This window comes from Rhinatrema bivittatum, chromosome 4 (genome assembly GCF_901001135.1).
Source record: "Rhinatrema bivittatum chromosome 4, aRhiBiv1.1, whole genome shotgun sequence".
NCBI classification, from domain to species: Eukaryota; Metazoa; Chordata; class Amphibia; order Gymnophiona; family Rhinatrematidae; genus Rhinatrema; species Rhinatrema bivittatum.
In genome coordinates this window covers 197,237,623-197,258,036 of record NC_042618.1, presented here as the reverse complement: position 1 = coordinate 197,258,036, position 20,414 = coordinate 197,237,623, and the positions used below count along the sequence as shown (strand labels likewise).

Sequence of the window (20,414 nt, the reverse complement as noted above, 5' to 3'; positions counted from 1 at the left end):
CCATCTTTTTTCCCATATCCTGCCCCTGATCTACTTCCCTTATCCCAGACCAGTACTGTTTCCTGTCCTTCATACCTGACCCTATCAGTACTTCCTTTTCTGTATCTCCTCCCCTGTCATTGCCTGTTGCCCATTTCTTATCCTTTGATGTTTCTCAGTCCAGTCACTGCTGCCCATCCTTCGTCTCTTGCTTTCAGCTCGAAACAGCAATGACGCTCCCACAGCTCAAAGTGACAAGGAAACAAGTCAGGTGATGGACAGGGAAAGGTGAACGGAGGAGGGAGAGGAATATGTGTGTTGATTACCATACACTCTCTATCACTCCTCTCCTTCCCTTTTCTCCTTTCCTTCACCCACTGCAAATAATTCTCTCTTAGTGTGTAGGAGCTCAGGCTGGAGAGGGGAGGGACACACAAAGCACACCGTTCATAGGTTGCGTTGGGGTAAGCATGGAAAGGTTGTTGATTAAGATGTTTTTCTGTGACTGATTAAACTGCAGACCTGCCCCCAAGAGTGAGGTGAAGAAGGAAGACTTTGCTCCATGTCAAACCCTTCCAGGACTGAATCTCCATCACCTGTTCTGTCCTACATCCAGAGAGGTGGAGCAGCAGTTAAAACTAGACTGATTAAAAACATCCCTAACCAGTGGTTTAGGGCTGCACAGAGAACTGCACTCATTTTTCATCTCTAAAGACCTTAGGCTTGTTCTCCTTGACCCTTCTTAAATGTGATCTAAATCCTTTAAGGGCAATAAACTACATCGTGGTGCAGCACAATAGAGGGTCTCTTATAAGGGACTGAGGTACACTGGCAGGGCTGTATGAGAGGCTTAATACTGAAATAGCAAGGGATGCTACTGAGCAGGGTAGAGGTACACCAGTAGAGCTGTGTGTTGGTCTTCATACTGGAATAGCAGGGGGTACTGTAGGGCAGGATTGAGATATGTTGGCAGGGGTGGAAAAGGAGTGGTAAATGATCAGGCTGATGTATTTTGCCAGAGCTGTGGGGGGATCTTCGCAGGAATAAAGTAGGTACCGCAAAGTATGAATTACATTTTCTGGGCTGTGTGAGAGCATACCTTGGAATATCATGGCAGGATTGAACAGCACGGAATTTGTCCTGTCCCTACTGTGGGGCAAACTGCAAATGTTTAAAGTTCTCAACAGGTGAGGGAAGTGACAGAGGTGAGGTCAGGCGTGATGAGGTAAAACATGACGGATCGCTCTGTTGATCTAAGTTCTTCTACTCTTACAGATGGAGCTATACGTTTCCTGGAGCGGATTTCTAAAGAGCTCGGACTGGCTTGTCGAAAAGTGGAGGTAAGACCAGATTAAGGCATGTGGCCTTGTGTGGTGATGCTCAGTTTAAGGCTCACAGAGATGCGCACATTTGATGCTTTTGGAGCCCTCCGTGTAGCCCTTTCACACAAGTGAAGATTTGTAAGAAGCAGAGAATATAATAGGTAAAGAACAGTAATAGAGCATCATTCTGAGACTTGGATCACCTCTAATGTGGGATACCAAGTGGTAAAAGCCGATATATTACAACCTATGAAAGGGAAAGCTTCCATGCTAGATAGTGTTACGAATAGAGTGCCAGCACACGTGGGTCAGAGCAAGCACCAGAGGTTAGAAATTTCTAACCCCTTATCTTGTGGGACAGAGGAAGTTCCAACTGTTGGAGGTCTAGTTGGAGACAGATTTCCTCCTGCTGAAGACTTCTGAGAGTTAAAACTGTGGGGAAGGCCCAGTGTATGACAAAACTTCTTGGCATCTGCTAAACCATTGAGCAAGTGCCAGTGAAGATAGCTTTCCCAAGTGTGCCTGAACCCCAAATGCATCCCTCTTCAGCACATCATCCACGCCATTTACCATGTAATGATGCCCAGAGTGATCCATCTAATTGCTGCTGAAAAGCTTTCCGCAGAGCTCAGGAAGGGAGTACTGCTTCTCTGGCCTATTCCTGGGGTCTCTGCTCTTTCTTTTCTGCTTTTGCTGCCTTATGGGTACACCCAGTTTTGCATAGCTGAGGTACTTTGTTGTGTCAACCATGGAAACTGTCCAAACAGGATCCTGGGATGCAATAACAGAAATTTTGCCTGCTGCAAATAGGAGGCGATTATACCCTGCACAAGACACTGGAGTTCATCTACCTTTGGAATACTACTCACAGTTTTGGTCCTCGTACTAGATAAGGGGCAAGGCAACTACTGAGCTTGTACAAAGAGAGGCTGCTAAAACGGTGCAGGAACTCCTGGAATTGTAACTACGAGGACCTCATAGACACTAACAGGCCAAGGCAGTATCAGCACGCAATAAAAACGGGCGCTGATGATTGAGCGCCCCCACCTCTTTAACATACGCCGATCCACCTCTCCTGGGCACCCAATTTAATATTTAAATTTGCTGCCGTGGTAAAAAAGGAGGCGCTAGGGAAAATTTTGAGTCCTTAACGCCTCCTCGGCATCGGGCGCCCAGGAGAGATGGCTGTCAGCGGGTTAGGAAAACAGACGCTGAATTTTAGGAGGGTCCATTTTCCTAACCTGACCGCCTGCACCCTTTATTTATTTATTTTTTTAAATACGGTTCTTCTTTTTCGGTTCCTCCAATTTTATATTGCCACGATATTAAGTCAGAGGAATTACAGAAAAGCAGTATGTTCTGCTTTTTGGTAAACTTCTGGGGCTTTTCAAGAATTAACGCCTGCTCTGGGGCAGGCGTTAATTTTTGAGAGTAAAAATGTGCGAGTCGGACGCACTTTTTTTTTTTGCATCGGAAGGTAATAGCTAATAGCCTCATCAGCACGAATTTACATGTGATAAGCACTATTAGCGATGCGCGTTTTGGACATGCTAACCCCCGCTTTGCATCAGGGGATGCGCATCCGAAACAAGCGTCCAATTGCAAGTTGAGCCGTGCGCTGGCCACAGTGCATGGTACTGCGGCGGTCTGTAAGTGGCCAGCTTAAGAAATGTTTTCATCCATTTTGTCTCTGTGGGAAAAAAATACTTGATAAATATGGTCCTAAATCGATATAGGTTAGAACGTAGGCGACTAGGAGACGATCCCTTTCCATTTTTCTAGATATTGAAGGACATTTCCAGGGATCACCTGGACATAAAAATAAACCTGGGGGTCACCAGAGATCACCTTTTCAAAATGGACATAGGAAGGCACCATGCAAAGGGCATTTGACCTTCAGAATAAAGTATCTGAAGATGTTGTGCTGCACGTCAGTGTCCTTCATTAAAAGGGAGTTGAGGCATTTCTGGAATCACGAACTTGAGTTGTTAATGATAAACCCAACAAGCTGTAAGCCTCCTTCAGTCTGTCTTGTCTCTTGCACCCTGGTGGGTTGCACACTTCTGGAATTATTGGGAGGAATAATCTCCCTTTTAAAAAAAATTCTTTCTTTCCTTCTAGGTGTCTCCAGGGCGTGTTATCACCATTCTGACCTGGGAAGGAACAAATCCACGTCTCAGATCCATCGTACTAAACTCTCACACGGATGTCGTGCCAGTGTTTGAGGTGCGGGGCAAAGCAGGGTGTGAATGCAGATTGGGTGAGGGAGGGTGTGAACTTTGTATTCTCTGTATTCCCTCTCCCTTCATGCTGTTCTACCAGGTGGAACCATTTCAACAGTGTCACGAGGTTTCAGGTCCTCAGGCACTCCATGAGCGATTAGTGGTCAAAGAACACTGAGCAAAGCTACTTTAAAAGAGAAAAACCTTTGAAATCATCCATTAGCATTCTAGTGAGAATGCTAACGGATATTTACTGATCACTGTTACCCAACAGATGTTCAGCAGATTTGGGCTGCTAATCCCCTTTGCAGTATAAGGTAATTGCACATTTGGGTGGATAGAGCCTTCTGGGATAGGCTACTTATGTAGTTCTGGTATTTTTGCTAATGCAAAAATCCCAATATATTATAAGTTTAGAACCAAATAAATGTTTCACAACAAAGGAACCAAATTTATATGTTTAACTATATATTTTTATTGAAGGGCCATCATATGCCATACCAGGCACTTAATTAAATTGTGTGACGATTAGAGTTGTTGTAATCCTTTGGTCCAATTTTTAGAACAATTTTTCTTTGAAGTGCTTCAATGCGCCAGACTTGAAATGAATTTTTATAAATATCCAAACAAACTCTTAATAATGCTTTATTTAATTAGACTGAATATAAGGCATTACTTATTTCACATAATGATGTTCCTAACATGAATTTGTTTCAAAATGCTGCTCCAAGGGAGTTCTATGTAACTTTCATTTCTTAACAATGTTTCTGACAGTTGAAATTTCTAGCTGGAAAAATGTTATGGATTTTTTAATATGGCCTTCCCCTGTTTTTTAAGCGTGAAATATCTTCATGTTTAAATGCTCAGACAGCTGCTTAGAGGAGCCTATGGCTGTTGAAAAACTATCACAGCCTGAGTATTTGTTCAACCATGGAATTGTCTTCTCCTGACTATTTAAAGGCTTAACGAGTCAATCAACATTTTGGTCCTTATTAACAACTTTTTAAAAAATAGTAATGAATCAACTGGAAGGGTAGCCAAATTTTTGTACATGCCATATTCATTATTTTATTATTTTCAGTCTGTATTTTGCATTAAAAATTGCAGAAAGATGTTGTGTTTAACTTTGTCCAAACCACTAATCATTATGGGGTAGATTTTCAAAAAACGCGAATAGGCGTACTTTTGCTGGCGCATCAGGCGCAAGCAAAAGTACGCTGGATTTTAGTAGATACGCGCGGAGCCGCGCGTATCCACTAAAATCCTGGATCGGCGCGCGCAAGGCTATCGATTTTGTATAGCCGGCGCGCGCCGAGCCGCGCAGCCTACCCCCGTTCCCTCCAAGGCCGCTCCGAAATCGGAGTGGCCTTGGAGGGAATCCTCTAACGCCCTCCCCTCACCTTCCCCTCCCTTCCTCTACCTAACCCACCCGCCCGGCCCTGTCTACACCCCCCCCTTACCTTTCTCCGGGGATTTACGCCTCCCGGAGGGAGAAGTAAATCCCCGCGCGCCAGCGGGCCTCCTGCGCGCCGGGCCGCGACCTGGGGGCGGGTACGGAGGGCGCGGCCACGCCCCCGGACCGCCCCGGGCCGTAGCCACGCCCCCGTACCCGCCCCCAAAACGCTGCCGACACGCCCCCCGAAACGCCGCGACGACCGGGCCCGCCCCCGACACGCCCCCCCTCGGAGAACCCCGGGACTTACGCGAGTCCCGGGGCTCTGCGCGCGCCGGTGAGCCTATGTAAAATAGGCTCACCGGCGCGCAGGGCCCTGCTCGCCTAAATCCGCCCGGTTTTGGGCGGATTTAGGCGAGCAGGGCTCTGAAAATCCGCCCCTATGTATCTCTATAAAAAATACAAAGCAGAGCACCCAATTGCAAAAATGCAAAGTGAATCTCTTCAAAACAAGGGTGTCAAAAAAGGTTGTAATGCAATAATATGGCAGAGTTGCCGCAATATTGATGAACGCCAAGGCACATAGAGGAACCCCTAAAAAGACAGTTTCTCCTAGGACAAGCAGGATGGTAGTCCTCACACATGGGTGTCATCAATCGATGGAGCCCCGCACAGAAAACTTATGTCAAAGTTTCTGGATCTTTGACTGGGCACACTGAGCATGCCCAGTCTCTTTTTTTTCTGCGGAGCTTTCGCCTCGCAGTTAAGTGAGCTCTTGGCTTTTTCCTTGAAAATTGCGTTTGGAAAACTTTTCACTGGATATTTTCTTTTTTTTGTGTGTCCTATCGACGCCGGGTCCTTCTCAGTTCCTTCCTGTAGGCTCCTTAGTCAGGTTTTTTGGCGTTCTCTGTAGATTTCTTTTCACTATCTTTCCCCTCGTGGCGGTGGCGCCTCAGTGTCTGCCAGCTTCAACCATCCGCCATCACAGCTCATATTATACTTCTTTTCATTTGTTATGGCCCTGTCCGGATTTCGTCAATGCCTCCAATGCCTGAGGGCCATGTCCATCACGGACCCCCACAAGATATGTGTCCTCTGCCTGGGGGCATCGCATGATGTCTGGGGTTGCCACATGTGCGCCCAGATGATCCCTAAGGGATGGCGCACTTGACTCGATAAGATGGAGAAACTCTTTGGATCGAGAAAGTCTGAGCCCTCGACGCTGGCATCGGTGGCATCTTGGAGCCGCACCGATGGACACCATGCCATCGACATTGGCGGGACCTTCGATTCTATCAATGCCGGTGGATAGGGATGCCAGAGACCTGTCCCTGTCAGATTCTTTCAGGTCGAGGGCGTCAGGTTCATCATCATTGATCTTGGCACCGGGGAAAAAACGAGCTGAGGGAAACTGAGGAAGTATCAGCACTGGTCACCTTCGATGCACGGTACCGGGCTTGGGAATGTGCCGGCTCATGCTGTGATGTCCCTGAAGCAACCCTGCAGCGAGGAATGCCAATCCTTCATTGATGCAGGGGGTCCGCAACGGTCTCCACTGGTCCTGGTGCCAGTCGCCGATCCACCTTGGGGATCCGAGGAAGATCTGGCCATCCCTCCTGCCTCCCAGTCGGTGTTGGCATTGGCAACTTTTGAGGAGGAGCTGGAGTGGTGAGTCCAGCTGGTGGTTGGAACGAGCGCTGCAAGGCATCAGGCCTGTGGCACTGATGGTATCAATGCCAGCACTATCCATTATGGAACCACTGCTGGAGCAGCTCACTGTGCTCATTGGGCTTTACTGATCCAGCTGGCATTGGTTCCCGAGATGCCATCGATGCCTGGCGGGGCACCAGTGCTTCCCCCCGACTGATACGGTGGCCATTGCTGGTTCCATTGAGGAGGAAGCTCCACCGAGGCTGGCAGGGACACCTAGGCCTGTAGGCCCCCATCCAGCTTTGCTGGGGCTGGCACCGGTGCTACCAGTGCCTATGCCTCTGGACGAAGGCCGAGCACCTAGGACCCCATCCCCTGTAGTCTACAGTGAGAATGAGGCTCCGAACGACTCCTGGGGGGATGACACTGCAGATTCTTCCTCCGAAGACTCGTAGGGTCTCCCCTCAGAGCCATCTTCTCCAGAGGAACAAAGGAAGTCTCTACCAGAGGATTTAATCTTCGCAGATTTTGTGCAAGTGATGGCCAAGTCTATCCCTTTTCAGTTGATGATGGAGGAGGATGCCAGGCACAAAATGCTGGAAATCCTCCAGTTCATGGAGGCTTCTAAGGAGATCGTGGTGGTCCCAATGCACGAGATCCTTAAGAAATTGCTGCTGAGGATTTGAGAACACCCCCTCACAGTATCTCCCATGAACAGGAAGGTGGATGGGGTTTACCTTGTTCGGAAGGCTATCGGATTCGATAAACGTCAGCTGCCACACCAATCGGTGGTAGTCGAATCTGCCCTCAAGAGGGCCAAGCGATCTCGGACCCACTCTTTGGCACTCCTGGGGAAGGACCAAAGGGGGATAGATGCTCTTGGGAGGAAAGCATTCCAGGGAGCCATTGCCTCCTACCAGCTTCACATGGGCCAATACTTGTGGAACCTCTGGAAGCAGGTGCAGGAGGTGGCCCAGCAGCTGCCTCAACTGCAGCAGGACAGCTTCATGTCGCTGGTGCATAAGGATCTGGCGTTCAGCAAACACGAGGTTCATACAACCTAAGATGTTTTTGTAATGGCATCGAGAATCTGCAGCGGGAATTGGCGCCTGCAGAATGGCATGGTTGCAGGCCTTAGATCTCTGTCTAGAGGTACAGGAAAGATTCACTGCCTTGCCATGTACAGGAGAGAATCTGTTCGGAGATAGGGTCATGGATACAGTAGCCCAGTTACAGGACCACCATGAAACCTCCAACAACTATCTGCCAGTACTTCTGACCTGCCTTCCTCAGCCAGGAGATCGTCAAGACAGGGTCAGAGGAAGTCTTGCTACCACCGGAGGAAGTACTGTCCTCCTGCCCCTTGCTCCCGTTTGCCGCAGGTGAGCTCCTGCGGCTGTCCCAGGCAGCAGAGAGCTCCCAAGCTCCAGCCAGCGCCCCTAGACAAATCCTGGGACATTGAGAGGTTAATTTTTCAACCGCTCGACCTCTCAGAGGATGTGTCTTGAGTCTTGGTAGCTTCCAGAAAGCTTTCTACTAGAAAGTCCTTTGGTCTGAAGTGGAGGAGGTTTTCAGTATGGTATGATCAGAAGACCCTGGATCTGTTCTCCTGCTCCACACAAAAACTGCTTGATTACCTTCTACACCTATTGGAGGCTGGCTTGAAAACCAAATCCATTAGGGTTCATCTGAGTGCAGTTGGCGCATACCACCATGATGCCCATCTCGGGACAGCCTATAGTTGTATGTTTCATGCAGGGCCTGCTTCAATTGCTGCCTCCCTTAAGGGTTCCTGCTGAGTCTTGGGTCCTCAACGTGGTGCTGTCTCTGCTGATGAAAGCTCCTTTTGAGCCGCTGCGCTCCTGTGACCTGAAGTACCCTACCTGGAAGGTCATATTTTTGGTGGCGGTCACCTCAGCTCGCAGGGTCAACAAGCTGCAAACCTTAGTGACTTATGCACTTTACACTAAGTTTTTTCATGACAGGCAGGTCTTTCATACACACCTTAAGTTCTTGCCTAAGGTGGTGACAGATTTCTATATTAACCAGTCAGTCTTCCTGCCAAATATTCTTTCCCAGGCCCCATTTGCACCAAGGCAATTGAGCACTGCACAGTTTGGACTGCAAGCGAGCCTTAGCCTTTTATCTGGAGTGGACAGAAGCCCATAGACTGTCCCCCTAACTTTTTCTTTCTTTCGATAGGATTAGGTTGGGAGTTGCCGTTGCCAAACAGACACTATCCAGTTGGCTAGCAGATTGCATCTCCTTCTGTTATGCCCAGGTTGGATCATATCTTGGGGGTCATGTCAAGGCTCATTCTGTCAGAGCTATGGCAACGTCGGTGGCCCACTTGCAAGCAGTTCCTGTGGAGGAGATCTGCAAGGCTGCAACGTGGAGTTCTCTCCACACATTCACATCCCATTACTGTCTGGACAAGGGTGGCTGACATGACAGTAGTTTCGGCCAGTCTGTCCTCAGGAATCTCTTCGCAGTGTAGAACCCAACTGTCCCTGCTTAAGGCTCATTGTTTGAGTTCAGACTGTCTCCCCCTCTGTTACCAACAGCACTGTGGATATTGTGCCCATTGGCACATGGTTGGTGTCTGTTGGTCCCCTTTTGAGTTGGGGAGCAGCTTGTAGCTAGGGATTCACCCATGTGTGAGGACTACCATCCTGCTTGCCCTAGGAGAAAGCAGAGTTGCTTACCTGTAACAGGTGTTCTCCTAGGACGGCAGCATGTTGGTCCTCATGAAACCTGCCCACTACCCTGCAGAGTTGGGTTTCTCCTTAGAATTATATAAACATGAAAATATATGTCATAAGACTGAAGAAGGGACCCTGCGTGGACACGTGGTATAGGGCATGCTGGGCATGTGCAGTGTGCCTAGTCAAAGTTCCAGAAACTTTGTCATAAGTTTTCCATGCCGGTCTCCATCTGATGATGTCACCCATGTGTGAGGACTAACATCCTGCTGTCTTAGGAGAACACCTGTTACAGGTAAGCAACTCTGCTTTATTCTGTTAAAATATGTTCCATGTCAGCTCTATACAAGTGGGTCCATGAACACACTAATTGAGTGAGCTGAGCTGCAGAAACTTTCTTTCCACTTAAGTTAAGCTCTTTTTGTTTAAATTAATTTTCATAAGCATCACTTTTATATAAAAAAAAAGAGAAATGTATTGTTGTCTGTCTGGTAAATGATTGTTATTTGTGCGTGGTCTCTGAAAGTATTTGAACCCATTGCGAGCAAGAGACAACGAGAACACTCAGATTACAATTCTTTAAACTTATTGGGCCTAATATTCAGTACTGGCTGTTTACTGGTGCTGCTTCACAAGGGTGAAGACAAAGAGGAGACAGAAAACAGGAAACCTTCGTTTGGTGTCCGTGATGGGTAAGGCAGTGGAAGCTAGAATAGTGCAGCCCCTTGGAGCCACTGGATTATGACATTTGCTTTCTCAACTGCTTTGTCACACTCGCTGGGCACGTTGAGGTCATCAGGAGTGATTAACACCAGGTCTCTTCTCCTGTCTGGGGCCTGCTAGTTTGTCCCCTGCATACTGGTATTTAGCCCTTGGATTTCTGCACTCCAAATGCATGATTTACCCTTGTTTTTGTATTAAAGTGCAGTCCCCAAACCTTTGCCCATTATTCCCATTCTTTAAAGCCAAATTTCATCTTATCCATTCCCACTTAGCATGTCTACTCTGTTGCAGGATTTCATATCATCCACAGACAGGCACAGTTCCCCCCTCTAGCCCTTCCACAGCGCCACTAATAAAGACACTGAAGAGCACTGGGCTTACCCTGATCTCTGGCACCCTGCTGATCACTTTCCCTTCAGAATGGATCCCATTTACCGTATGAGTGCATAAAGAGGGAGGAACTAGCAGGCGTCACGGGAAAGAGACCTGGGCTGGGAGATCAACATCAGTGATGACCTTCAGGTAGCAACTCAGTGGGAGAGCTAATTGTGCACTTGGGTGCATAAGGAGGTATCAGCATTAGGAAGAGGGCAGGTCTCTGGTGAGAGCTCACCTTGAGTATTGTCTTCAGTTCTGGAGGCCACAGTAGAAAAAGACACTGATAAGGCATTTTAAAGGAAGGCCGCCTAAATGAGTGCGTGAGCCATCCAGAGGGAGACAGAGGGACCTAAAAGATGTCCTCTCTAGAAGAAAGACGGGAAAGTGGAGATGTGATACAGATATTCTTATATCTATGGAGCTTCAATAAGGTACTAGAAGGTAACGTTTTCCATAGAATGAAAAGGTTGAAGATGAGAGCATACATTTGCATTTTATTGAATTTATGGATCACCTAACGCAAAAAAGGTCTAGGCGATTTACAAAGGAGCAAGCATAAAAACAGCAATAATAAAACTAAGAAATATAACAAAATGGAATCATGTGACATCACAGAACACAAAAATAAAAAGAATTAAAAATAAGCAGACTTAAACAAAAATGTTTTTAGGAAAGTTCTGAAGTTTTTAACAGACCATTGTATGAGACTGAAAGGAGGGTCAAAAAAGTGTGAGAAATCTTTTTTTTTTTTTTTTCCTGAAAAGAGTGGACATCTGGAACAGACTTCAGCAGAAGTTATAGGAGACAAAATAGTGATGGAATTCAAGCCTGCATGGGTCACTCACAAAGGGACCTCATGAGCAGAGGAAAAGAGAAGACCACAAATGGAATAAGATCTTTGGCAGCACGGTAGACAGGCACAAATGGGCAGACTAGGTAGACCAAGTGGTCCTTTTCTGATGACATTTGTGGGTTTCTATTTGATATATAAATAAGAGAAAGAGAGAACATTCTGCAGATTCTCGTCTCTTACCTTTATAGGAAAATGAAAAGCTGAACAATAATTTCCCTTACTTTTGTTATATGTGAACCGATGTGATGACTTCTGTTGAATATCGGTATACAATAAAGCAAATAAATAAAATAAAATAAATAAATAAATAATCCACAAACTCCTAAGATGCAGCTAGAAGTACAGCAGCAGTATGTGCATCTATCTGCCTATGGTTTTTGTCTTCAGCAGTATGGGGGCTCCCTGTTTACTGCATTCCACGTAATATGTATGATTACTTGTAAAGCAGGCAAGTGACATGTGCGGAAGATGCCTGGCATTGAGAGAATGAGTGCATTCTCTTAAGGTCAGGGAGGCTGAACTTGGACAGGTAAGATAAACAGAAAAGTGTATAGACCAGATTTTCTTGGATTTTGTAGCAGACCTTGTTCCAGAAAGGAGGAGCTGGGGAGGAGGGAATAATGTCTTGGTATCCTTTTGCACTGAGAGCACCCCTCCAGTGGAGGGTATCCCAAGAGATAGGAGGATTCAGGCAGCAGCAGTGGGGGCTTTTGTTATTAGGAATAGAAATAGATGGGTTTGGAAATTCCACCAGTAATGTATAGTGACTTCCCTGCTGGGCGCAAAGGTAGCAGATCTCACAACACATGTGGCTAGTCTCATAGGGAGTGCTGGAGAGGAGCCAACAATTGTGATAATTGTGTTCTTTCTCAAGTTCAGTGCAAGTGGGAGGGTCTCAGAGGTGCTTCTCGGGCTCTCCCATGATGACACTGTGCTGTTTTCATTACTGTAGGCATACTGGAACCACGATCCCTTTGCAGCCTACAAAGATGCAGATGGCAACATCTATGCCCGTGGTGCACAGGACATGAAGTGTGTCACCATCCAGTAAGTACACAGCAGAATACCCGAAGTAGATCACCTTGGTGCATATAGTTACATGTACAGAACTTTAGTATCCCTGCTCTGTCTGTGCACACAGTTGCAGGATCGGGAGTGCGTCGCTGCACCGCTGGAGTGCGCAGTCGCAGGGCAGGGAGTGCATCGCTTCTGCATCGGTGCATGCAGTCGCAGGACAGGGAGTGCGCCGCTGCTCCGTTTCTGCGTGCAGTCGCAGGATTGGCAGTGCAGCACTATGCCGCTCATGCTTGCTGTTGCAGGACGGGCAGTGGGCGCTCTCTGGGGGATGGATTATTTGTATGTAATTTACTGTATAATGTCCAGGTTGGAATGATAAAGGACGCTTTTCAAAATGATTTACCCAGGTTAGTAGATGTTCACTTGAGTAGATTGCTCTGGGTGAAACTTGTCCACACCTTAAAGCAGCTTGAATATATGAGCCATCCTTCCAGGTATGCAGGCTTTGAGCCACATTGAGAGGAGGCGGTCCCAGGGGCGCGTTTGGGTAGGGGAGGAAAACAGCCCGCGTTGATTTTGCTTTCAAATGGGGGTGTGGTGTAATGCCCTTGTTCTGCTGCCCACAGAAAGAGGAGGCACTTTTATAGCAGTCAACTTTGAGCATGGTGTTGACTATTGGAAATCGCCCCTTTTGGTTCTGCATTGTGCAAAGTGTAAATTAGCAGAGCGCCTGTTGGTGTCGGTAATAGCTTTTAGAGCTGTGTGCTCCCTGGTTTGCTCCGTGACACCAGCACAGAGGGCTGACACACACTTTCTTCGTACGCACAAACCACTTCTACAGGCGGAGCGCGCCTGTTTTAATCATTAGTTTGAGGATTGAAGAAGTTATCTGAGCAGAAACCCATCTCTTTTTTTTTCCTTACAATCCACTCATTATTATTATTATTATTATTCTCTCCCTCTGTTTCTGCATCTCTCCAGGTATATTGAAGCCATTCGGAAGCTGAAGGCCGCGGGGAAGCATTTCCCCCGTACTATTCATCTGACATTCGTGCCAGGTAAGGCACTGACGCTTGCTCGCTGTAATACATATTGCTTTGGAGTATTGTAGTGGTGGGCAGTGGCTCGAGGGTTGGGATCAGGGGCCAAGGAAGGGGAACCAAAAGTCGAGACTTCATGTTTCTGGGAGTCTTTTTGATTAGGTAGCACCACCCCTGCTTTCCATCACTGAGACTAAGTCTGAGTGTCAAGTTTGTTGCATTGGATCAAGGTTCAGGGGACCGGAGATAATATTTAAATTAAAAAAAAAAAAATCAGTCCTGCAAAATATCCTTGCCAATGACTGCAGTATACTTGGGTTTAAGTCACAGAGAGAGGGGGTGGTGAGGGAAGGGAATATTTATTCTGCCTCCAAAATGACCTCTGAGTGAGGCTGTGCTCCCGTTCCTGGCCCTGGGGTAAACCAGGGTATTGTATTGTCCTAACTGTGCTGCTTCTCCTCCGAGGACAGATGAAGAGATTGGGGGCCATCATGGGATGGAACTGTTTGTGAAGCAGCCTGAGTTCCAGAAACTCAACGTAGGCTTTGCTCTGGACGAAGGTAAGGACGGGTTGCACACTCTTCCAAGGGGAGATATATATGTTGGATGGTAGATAAGTGGGTACACCTGCATGTGTGTGACTTGGCTTGTCCTGTCGCTTTGTCCGAAGTATCTTTGAGGAAGAGCTTGGTTTATTGATGGGCCTCCTTGTTGGTCTCCAGCCTAGTGTTGACAGGTTGTCAGAGAAACTGTGGGGCCAGTTTTCAAAGGGTTTAGGCTCCTAAACTGGCCAATTCGAAAATATACTAGGGCTGAGTGCCTAAATGTAGGTTCCTAGTTTAACTAGGCTCCTGAAATTTGGAGTGTAAAAAGTGGGTGGCTACAGGGGTGGCGTTAGGGCAAGACAACAACATTAGGAGCTTAGCACTGATTTTCAGAACTAGGCAACGAACTGGGAGATTCATCAAGCCGTGTTAGTGCTCTAACGCGCGTTAAACAGCGTATATCGCCACGATATATGCTATATTTTGAATCTCCCCATCCAGATTCCCTTTCTTCTTACAATGTCTTTCTTTGCATGTATGAATAATGCAGATGCATGCAAAGAAGGTCATTATTAGTCAATCTGATGCAAATATTTTATTGTGGCCAACCAAGAAGGTGGTTAATAGCGATAAAATATCTACACCTTTTTGAAAAGTGGTAAATGTGAGGCGTGAGGTCCAGGACCCAAATGCGGGTCTTGAGGCTTTCACCTCACATTTAAAGGGGGGGGGGGGAAACAGTTGTGTGGCCAAACAAGGGTCAGTACTGACCCTTGTCTCATCCTGGGGCCGCCACTCGAGGTGATCCCCGACTCCCCAGAGTTATAAAAAAAAAAGCCACATGGCGATGACCCCCTACATCCCCCATGCCCCACTATCCCCCCTTTAAGGCCATGGTGGTCTTGTGAGGTTGGGACCGCCATTGTGTTAAAGGGCCACTAGACGTGTTCTTTTGCCCCATGGTGTTTAGTGGCAAGACAAAAGATCCCACCAGAGACCCACAAAGATTTTTCGGGGGAGGGGCCCCAATATCACGGTGAACCCCCCCCCCGCAATAAAACTTTGCTGCTTAATGAATCTAGCCCTAAATTTAGGACCCTAAATTTATGTGAATTTTCAGCTGAAAAAATAGGGGCCAAACTTGTGCCTCTGATTTAAGAGCCTAAATGCTGGAGCGCAGCTCTTTTTTTTTTTTTTTTTTTTTTTTTTAAATATCGGCTCCTGCGTGTCCCAGGGTAGTAACAGCTTTGCGGCTTCCTGTAGATCCTCTGTGAAGAGATTATGTTCTGGGACAGGGATATGTGGGGCTTTTTACTGTTTTGAGTAGTTGAGAGCTTCAGGTCCTTTTGGGCTTTTCAGCCTTGGTTCGTTACAAAGAGGAGGCCTAGCGGATCATGCTGATGTCTATGTGTGAGTTCCTGCCCCCCTCTCATTATTATAATTTTTGAACAGCTGGATCTAGCTCAACCAAACTTGGTGTGGAGCTAGGTCATTAGGGACCCATTAGGGCCATTTTAGTTTTGAAGCTTGGGGAGTACGGGAGTTGGGGCAAAGCTGGCAATTTTGCCATAAGAAATGCATTGGAATTAGAACCGAGGCGCGATAAAATGCTGTTTCTCCTTATCGTTTTTTTTTTCAGTTCTCTCATCTCTCTCTCTCTCTCTATCCTTTTACTGTTGATCTCTCTCTATCACCTTCCCTGCCCTCCCTCCTTCAGAGTACTGCACCATTGATACTGCCCGACCTGACCTAGCTTTTTCTCTCCTCTAGGGCTGGCAAACCCCACAGATAACTTTACTGTCTTCTATGGTGAAAGGTGTGTCTGGTGTAAGTATCACCTCTCTCAAATGGGCTCATCTCCCAGCTGAACAATTTTGCATTCTAAACATCATGAGCTTGGAAAATAAAATGCCGTTTTCTTATTGGCCTTGGGTCAGAATTAATTTCGTTAAGAAAGAGAAAGAATAACGATACTTTAAGCGTGCAGTGTCTTCATCTTGTATGCACAAGAGTGGTAAAAAGATACATTTGCAGATTAGATCTTACAACGCATACACATCCTGGTCCTTGGATGGAAGCAAGATGTAATGTTTAGAATATGGAACCCCAGTGCTGAGCGCTAATAATCTATAAACCTCTGCAGTGGGCCATGGGTATGGGATGGGGATGTGAACATGCCACAGAGTCAGCACTATAGAAATCAAGGCCTTTTGAAATGGGAGGTCAAACCCTGCTCTCATGCTGACTCTTTTACGACCCTGGATCAGATCCATAATTTTCTCCTATGGGAAAAAAAAAACCTTCCCTAAAGAAGGTTCTCTGTCTCCTTCTGCCTCTATTTTCTCAACTTTAAAGAAATATGTTGCTCCTTCTCCACCATGATTTACTGACAGTATCGGTGGTGACCATTCCTAGGGAGGCGGAGAGTTGAAGCCAAGTGTTCAGACAAATCAGAGCTTCCCTCAACTAAATCTGGAAGTGATTCTTCTGTTTTTAAAAAGTCAAATAATTAAGAGCACAAACGTTTGAGGCCAAAAAATAATGTTGGGGAACTCTGTTATTTCTAACCTTTTTTAATTTTTGGAAATTTTTGAACAAGGAAAATCTTCACATTTAGGCGATCTAAAAGAACTCGTCGAATGAGGGTGACTGGACTTTACCCTTGGGGGGGGGGGGGGAAGGAAGGAAGAGGCTGATGATTTAGGATGGACTTCCTGGGCTAAATTTCCAATGTACCTACATGTAAAGTGATACATGTATGTTTCGGCTCGCACACAGCAGACCCATTTTCAAAGACAAGATACCCGCCTAAATTGAATTTGAAAATCCGGTTGCTGGAAGGGTAAATGAAGACGTCCATTTTTGGGGGGGGAAACAAAATGGGGGGTGTAAAGTGAGGTGTGTTAGTGACATGTCATCCATGGGCGCACTATTTCTAGATATGAAGTGCATGCGCATCCCGTACATTCCCCGCCACACCTCTGTTTTTTTGTGTGGCCAAACTCATCTGTGTTATGAAAGCAGGCACGGATTTTCATGCTGCTAAAAATTGTGCTTGTGTGGGTGCATTTGCCTGTGCAAAAGGTGACTGACTCTTTGAAAATGTAGTCCCGTACGTGTGTGTGGGGGGGGGGGGGGGGGGGAGAGACTGGAAAGGCGATGACGAGAGCGTAGAGGAGGTCTTTGGGAGTGCCGAGCCTGCAGCAGCCATGCTTGAATTCACCGTGGCTCGAGCGCTCTTAAGTTTTACTAGTCCGGGCACAGCAGCAGGTTGACGTCGTTTCAGGTGAGGAAAAGGGATTCTTGGCAGGTTGTAATCCACTTGAATGAGACCCACACATGCACTCCCTGAGACCTGGCTGTTTGTAAGCTTTCCTGACCACATTGAGTGAGGGATATGTACAGCCTCTTTCTTGGGGACTCCTAACATCGCTCCAGTCAAGGTTTTTGTGGCCTGTGAAGTATCTGCTTTCCCTTTGGAAAGTCTGTCCCTAAAGCAAAGGCACTGAGGACAGTTTTTGCCCATTTCCATGGGTAAAAATGGTTTTACCTGCATTAATCGGCCATCCGAAAATTGCCTTCCCTTCATGCAGGTAAAAGTGCTCAGGACTCGTTCCACAACCCGGTGACTTCGAGCCACATTTAGGTCTGGGAAAGGAAAATGGAGCACATAGATTGCACGTTCAACTATACGTGCGTTGTTTTCTGTGAAAAATTACTTCAGGAAAGGCAGGTGCAAAGGTCCTTGAGTCGTTGGACTCGCAGAGAGTTTTAAAGGAAAAGTATCTATATGCTTTTGCTATGAAAGAGAGCCCAAAGCCTGCAAGTTAAAAAGTCCCCTCCCCGGACTTTACCCCACGGCGGATACTTTGAACTCATCCCCTGTCTAATAGTCTGGGTTTTTTGGAGCCGCTCTCATCGAGCCTGGATGGCGCTGCAGACGTTTGTTCACGGGGAGGCGAGGAGAATTAGCCCGATACTACGGGAGGCTCTGCTGAAGCACAGGGAGACGGCGGGACTCGGACAGGGCCGCACAGCCAGTCGGTGGTGGCAGGGGATTCAAACGCTCGTGCTGGGACTTTCCTCCATGCTCGCCATGCAGTTCTTCCCTGCATCATAAATCCAGGAGTGCAGGAGTTGCTCAAGAGTCACATGGGCATTAGTGGCATAGATTCCAAGCTCTGGGATTGTTGGTGCCACCATAGACCGTAACGTGCCAACATGTGATTCTTTTGTATCAGAATGGTAGGTTTTGAGGGAGACGCATGGCTCATTTTATAACACCCAGCTTGAGTTTGGGGTTCGAAGCTGAGCGGGACACGCAAGCCACCCACAGAGATGAGATATATAGCTAGGGGAGTGCAAGGATGGATTCATAAAGTGGATTAACTGGCCAGCTCACAGAGTTAGCTCGTTAGGCCTGACATTTGACATTATAGCCATGCTGATCCACTAAAGATGGCCAGGTAGTGAAACTAGGTAGGGTTGGCTTGGGGAGAGGAAGTTAGCTGGCTAGTGCTGAATTTAAGCACTAGCCAATTTAGCCAGCTAACCCTAAGCACCAACATTGCAGGCTTAAATCTAGCCAGCTAGGCTGACATTGAGCCTAAGATGATTGGCTAAAACATAACTGGCTATCTTAGCTGCTTTTCCCCTCTTGAAGATTCACTCCACAGCCTTCCTCCTCTTCCCTTCTCTTAAAGAATTTCTCTCCCTGCCTCTCTGCTCACAGGGATCACGGTGACATGTGAGGGGAACCCTGGCCATGGGTCCCGCTTCATTGAGAACACAGCGGCTGAGAAGCTGGTGAGTAGCATTGACTACAGATCATGGTGTCTGCTCTTCTTGACAATATGCATAGCACTACTCTGCACTACATTTCCCTACTGGCTTTCGCCTGCACTTGTATTGGGCAGGGAAATAGCCAGTCACAGCTACGAAATAATCCCTTGTTATAAGAACAAAGTTTTGGACTATGCTTACAGGGAATGCCTTACATTACCCATCTCCTACAGCAGAGTGCATTACAGAGAATGCTGTGGGAGCACTTATGGATTTAGCTCATATCTGCTCCAGTTCTAGTATTTCCCAGCAGGCTATAAAATATGGCGATCACAACTCCTGCAGTCCCAAACTGTCCCAGCAGGAGGCACCACTAGGCATGACATATGAGCAGTGGCTGTGATAAACTCATCTTCTTTTAATATTGGTGCTTTTCTTTCCCTATACAGTGCAAAGTTATTACAAGCTTCTTGGACTTCAGAAAGAAAGAGATGGCAAGGTAACTTAAAGCAATAATTGTAGTTTGTGCTTAAATTCTCAGATTTTAATTTTCTTTTGTAGCTTGGGCTGTCTTAAAGCATGGATCACTGGGGAGCAGGCAGAGGGCCCCATAACTGAAGGTGGCCCCAGATGTCCCCCCCTCCCCCTCCCAAAAAAAATTCCTTGTACGTACCCAGATCAGTCCAGACTCCTGGGTTTTGCCTCCCCTCCAGCAGATGGAGACAGAGAAGTTTTTGTCTGACTCTGCCCTATACCCTGAGGTGCCACCTGCAGTCCCTTGGTATTTCTCTGTCTCCAGCAGATGGTGGAGGTGCAAAGCCTGCAGTCTGAAGAAAAAAAAAAGAAAAGAATTAGGAAAGATAATAAAGAAAAGGACAGAAGTTTTCTGCAATTTGTAGCTGTCCTTGCCTCCCAGGGGGTAGCTAGGTCCTGGTGGGACCATCCCGCCGATATTCGAGGCAGACGAGCAAGGGGTCGGGGACCCTTCTTTAGCTCGCTCCTTCTGACTGCTGGCCAGGGCTGACAGCTGGGGGACCTGGTTCACTCGCCCTGTGGGGGACACCCAGAGCTTGCTGCCATTCAACAGGGAAGTAAAGCTTTACTTTAAAAAAAAAAAAAAAAAGGACAAGTAAGAAAGGGTTGTTTTCTTTTTCGGAGCCGGTACGCAGAGTGGTGGTGCCGCTCGCTTGCGGTTGTGGCTCCGTTGCTCCTGTCTTTGGCGACTCTGTTCTCCCTCTTCTCCCCGGCGCTGTTCCTGCCCGCTATGCGCCGAGGCTTCAGTCTCCCGGCCCTCCCGATGTCACGAGGGGCCGCATGCTTTGCTTGTGGAGACATGCGTGGCGGTCTCTGCTCCCGATGCCTCCCTGGTGGGGAGGGACCTTCAGGTAGCACAGCGGTGAAACAATCTATTAGACACTAGGAGCCTGGGAGTCTCTAGCGTGGCAGTTCTCGGCAGATCCCTTCCTCCTCAGCTCAGGAACAGAGGCCATTTTGGAGGCTTTCGGGTCTCCTGTGCAGGTCGCAGAGGGGAGGGGGATTTCCCTTCTGTATTGTCTCTGCAAGCGGGAAACTCCGGGGGAGGTCGGGTCGCTAAAGTAACAGTAGCAGGCGAAGGGGATCCCGAGGAAGATTCTGATTCTTCCTCTATCTTCTCCTCTGAGTTTGTTCTTCTACTTCATAAGGCCTTTAAGGCCAGAAAGTCTGTGAAGCGCCATTTGGACAAGGGGATTCCCACCAGACCAACAAAAAAACCCAGGGCCCCGGAGGATGTGGGGGCCACAAGACGTAGACGGCTCCAGAGGGCTATG

The 20,414-nt window shown here is 47.3% G+C and overlaps 1 protein-coding gene across 4 annotated transcripts in view; it reads left to right on the top strand.

Annotated features, from left to right (window-relative positions):
• ACY1 (aminoacylase 1) overlaps positions 1-20,414 on the top strand; it is a 55,807-nt gene that overhangs the window by 18,588 nt on the left and 16,805 nt on the right. For all 4 annotated transcript variants that reach the window (XM_029599504.1, XM_029599507.1, XM_029599506.1 and 1 more), the window contains exons 3-10: positions 1,255-1,319; positions 3,423-3,527; positions 12,175-12,269; positions 13,221-13,297; positions 13,750-13,839; positions 15,595-15,651; positions 18,557-18,630; positions 19,056-19,105. In XM_029599504.1, the coding sequence (XP_029455364.1) occupies positions 1,255-1,319; positions 3,423-3,527; positions 12,175-12,269; positions 13,221-13,297; positions 13,750-13,839; positions 15,595-15,651; positions 18,557-18,630; positions 19,056-19,105 (613 nt within the window). The remainder of the gene's footprint in view (positions 1-1,254; positions 1,320-3,422; positions 3,528-12,174; positions 12,270-13,220; positions 13,298-13,749; positions 13,840-15,594; positions 15,652-18,556; positions 18,631-19,055; positions 19,106-20,414) is intronic.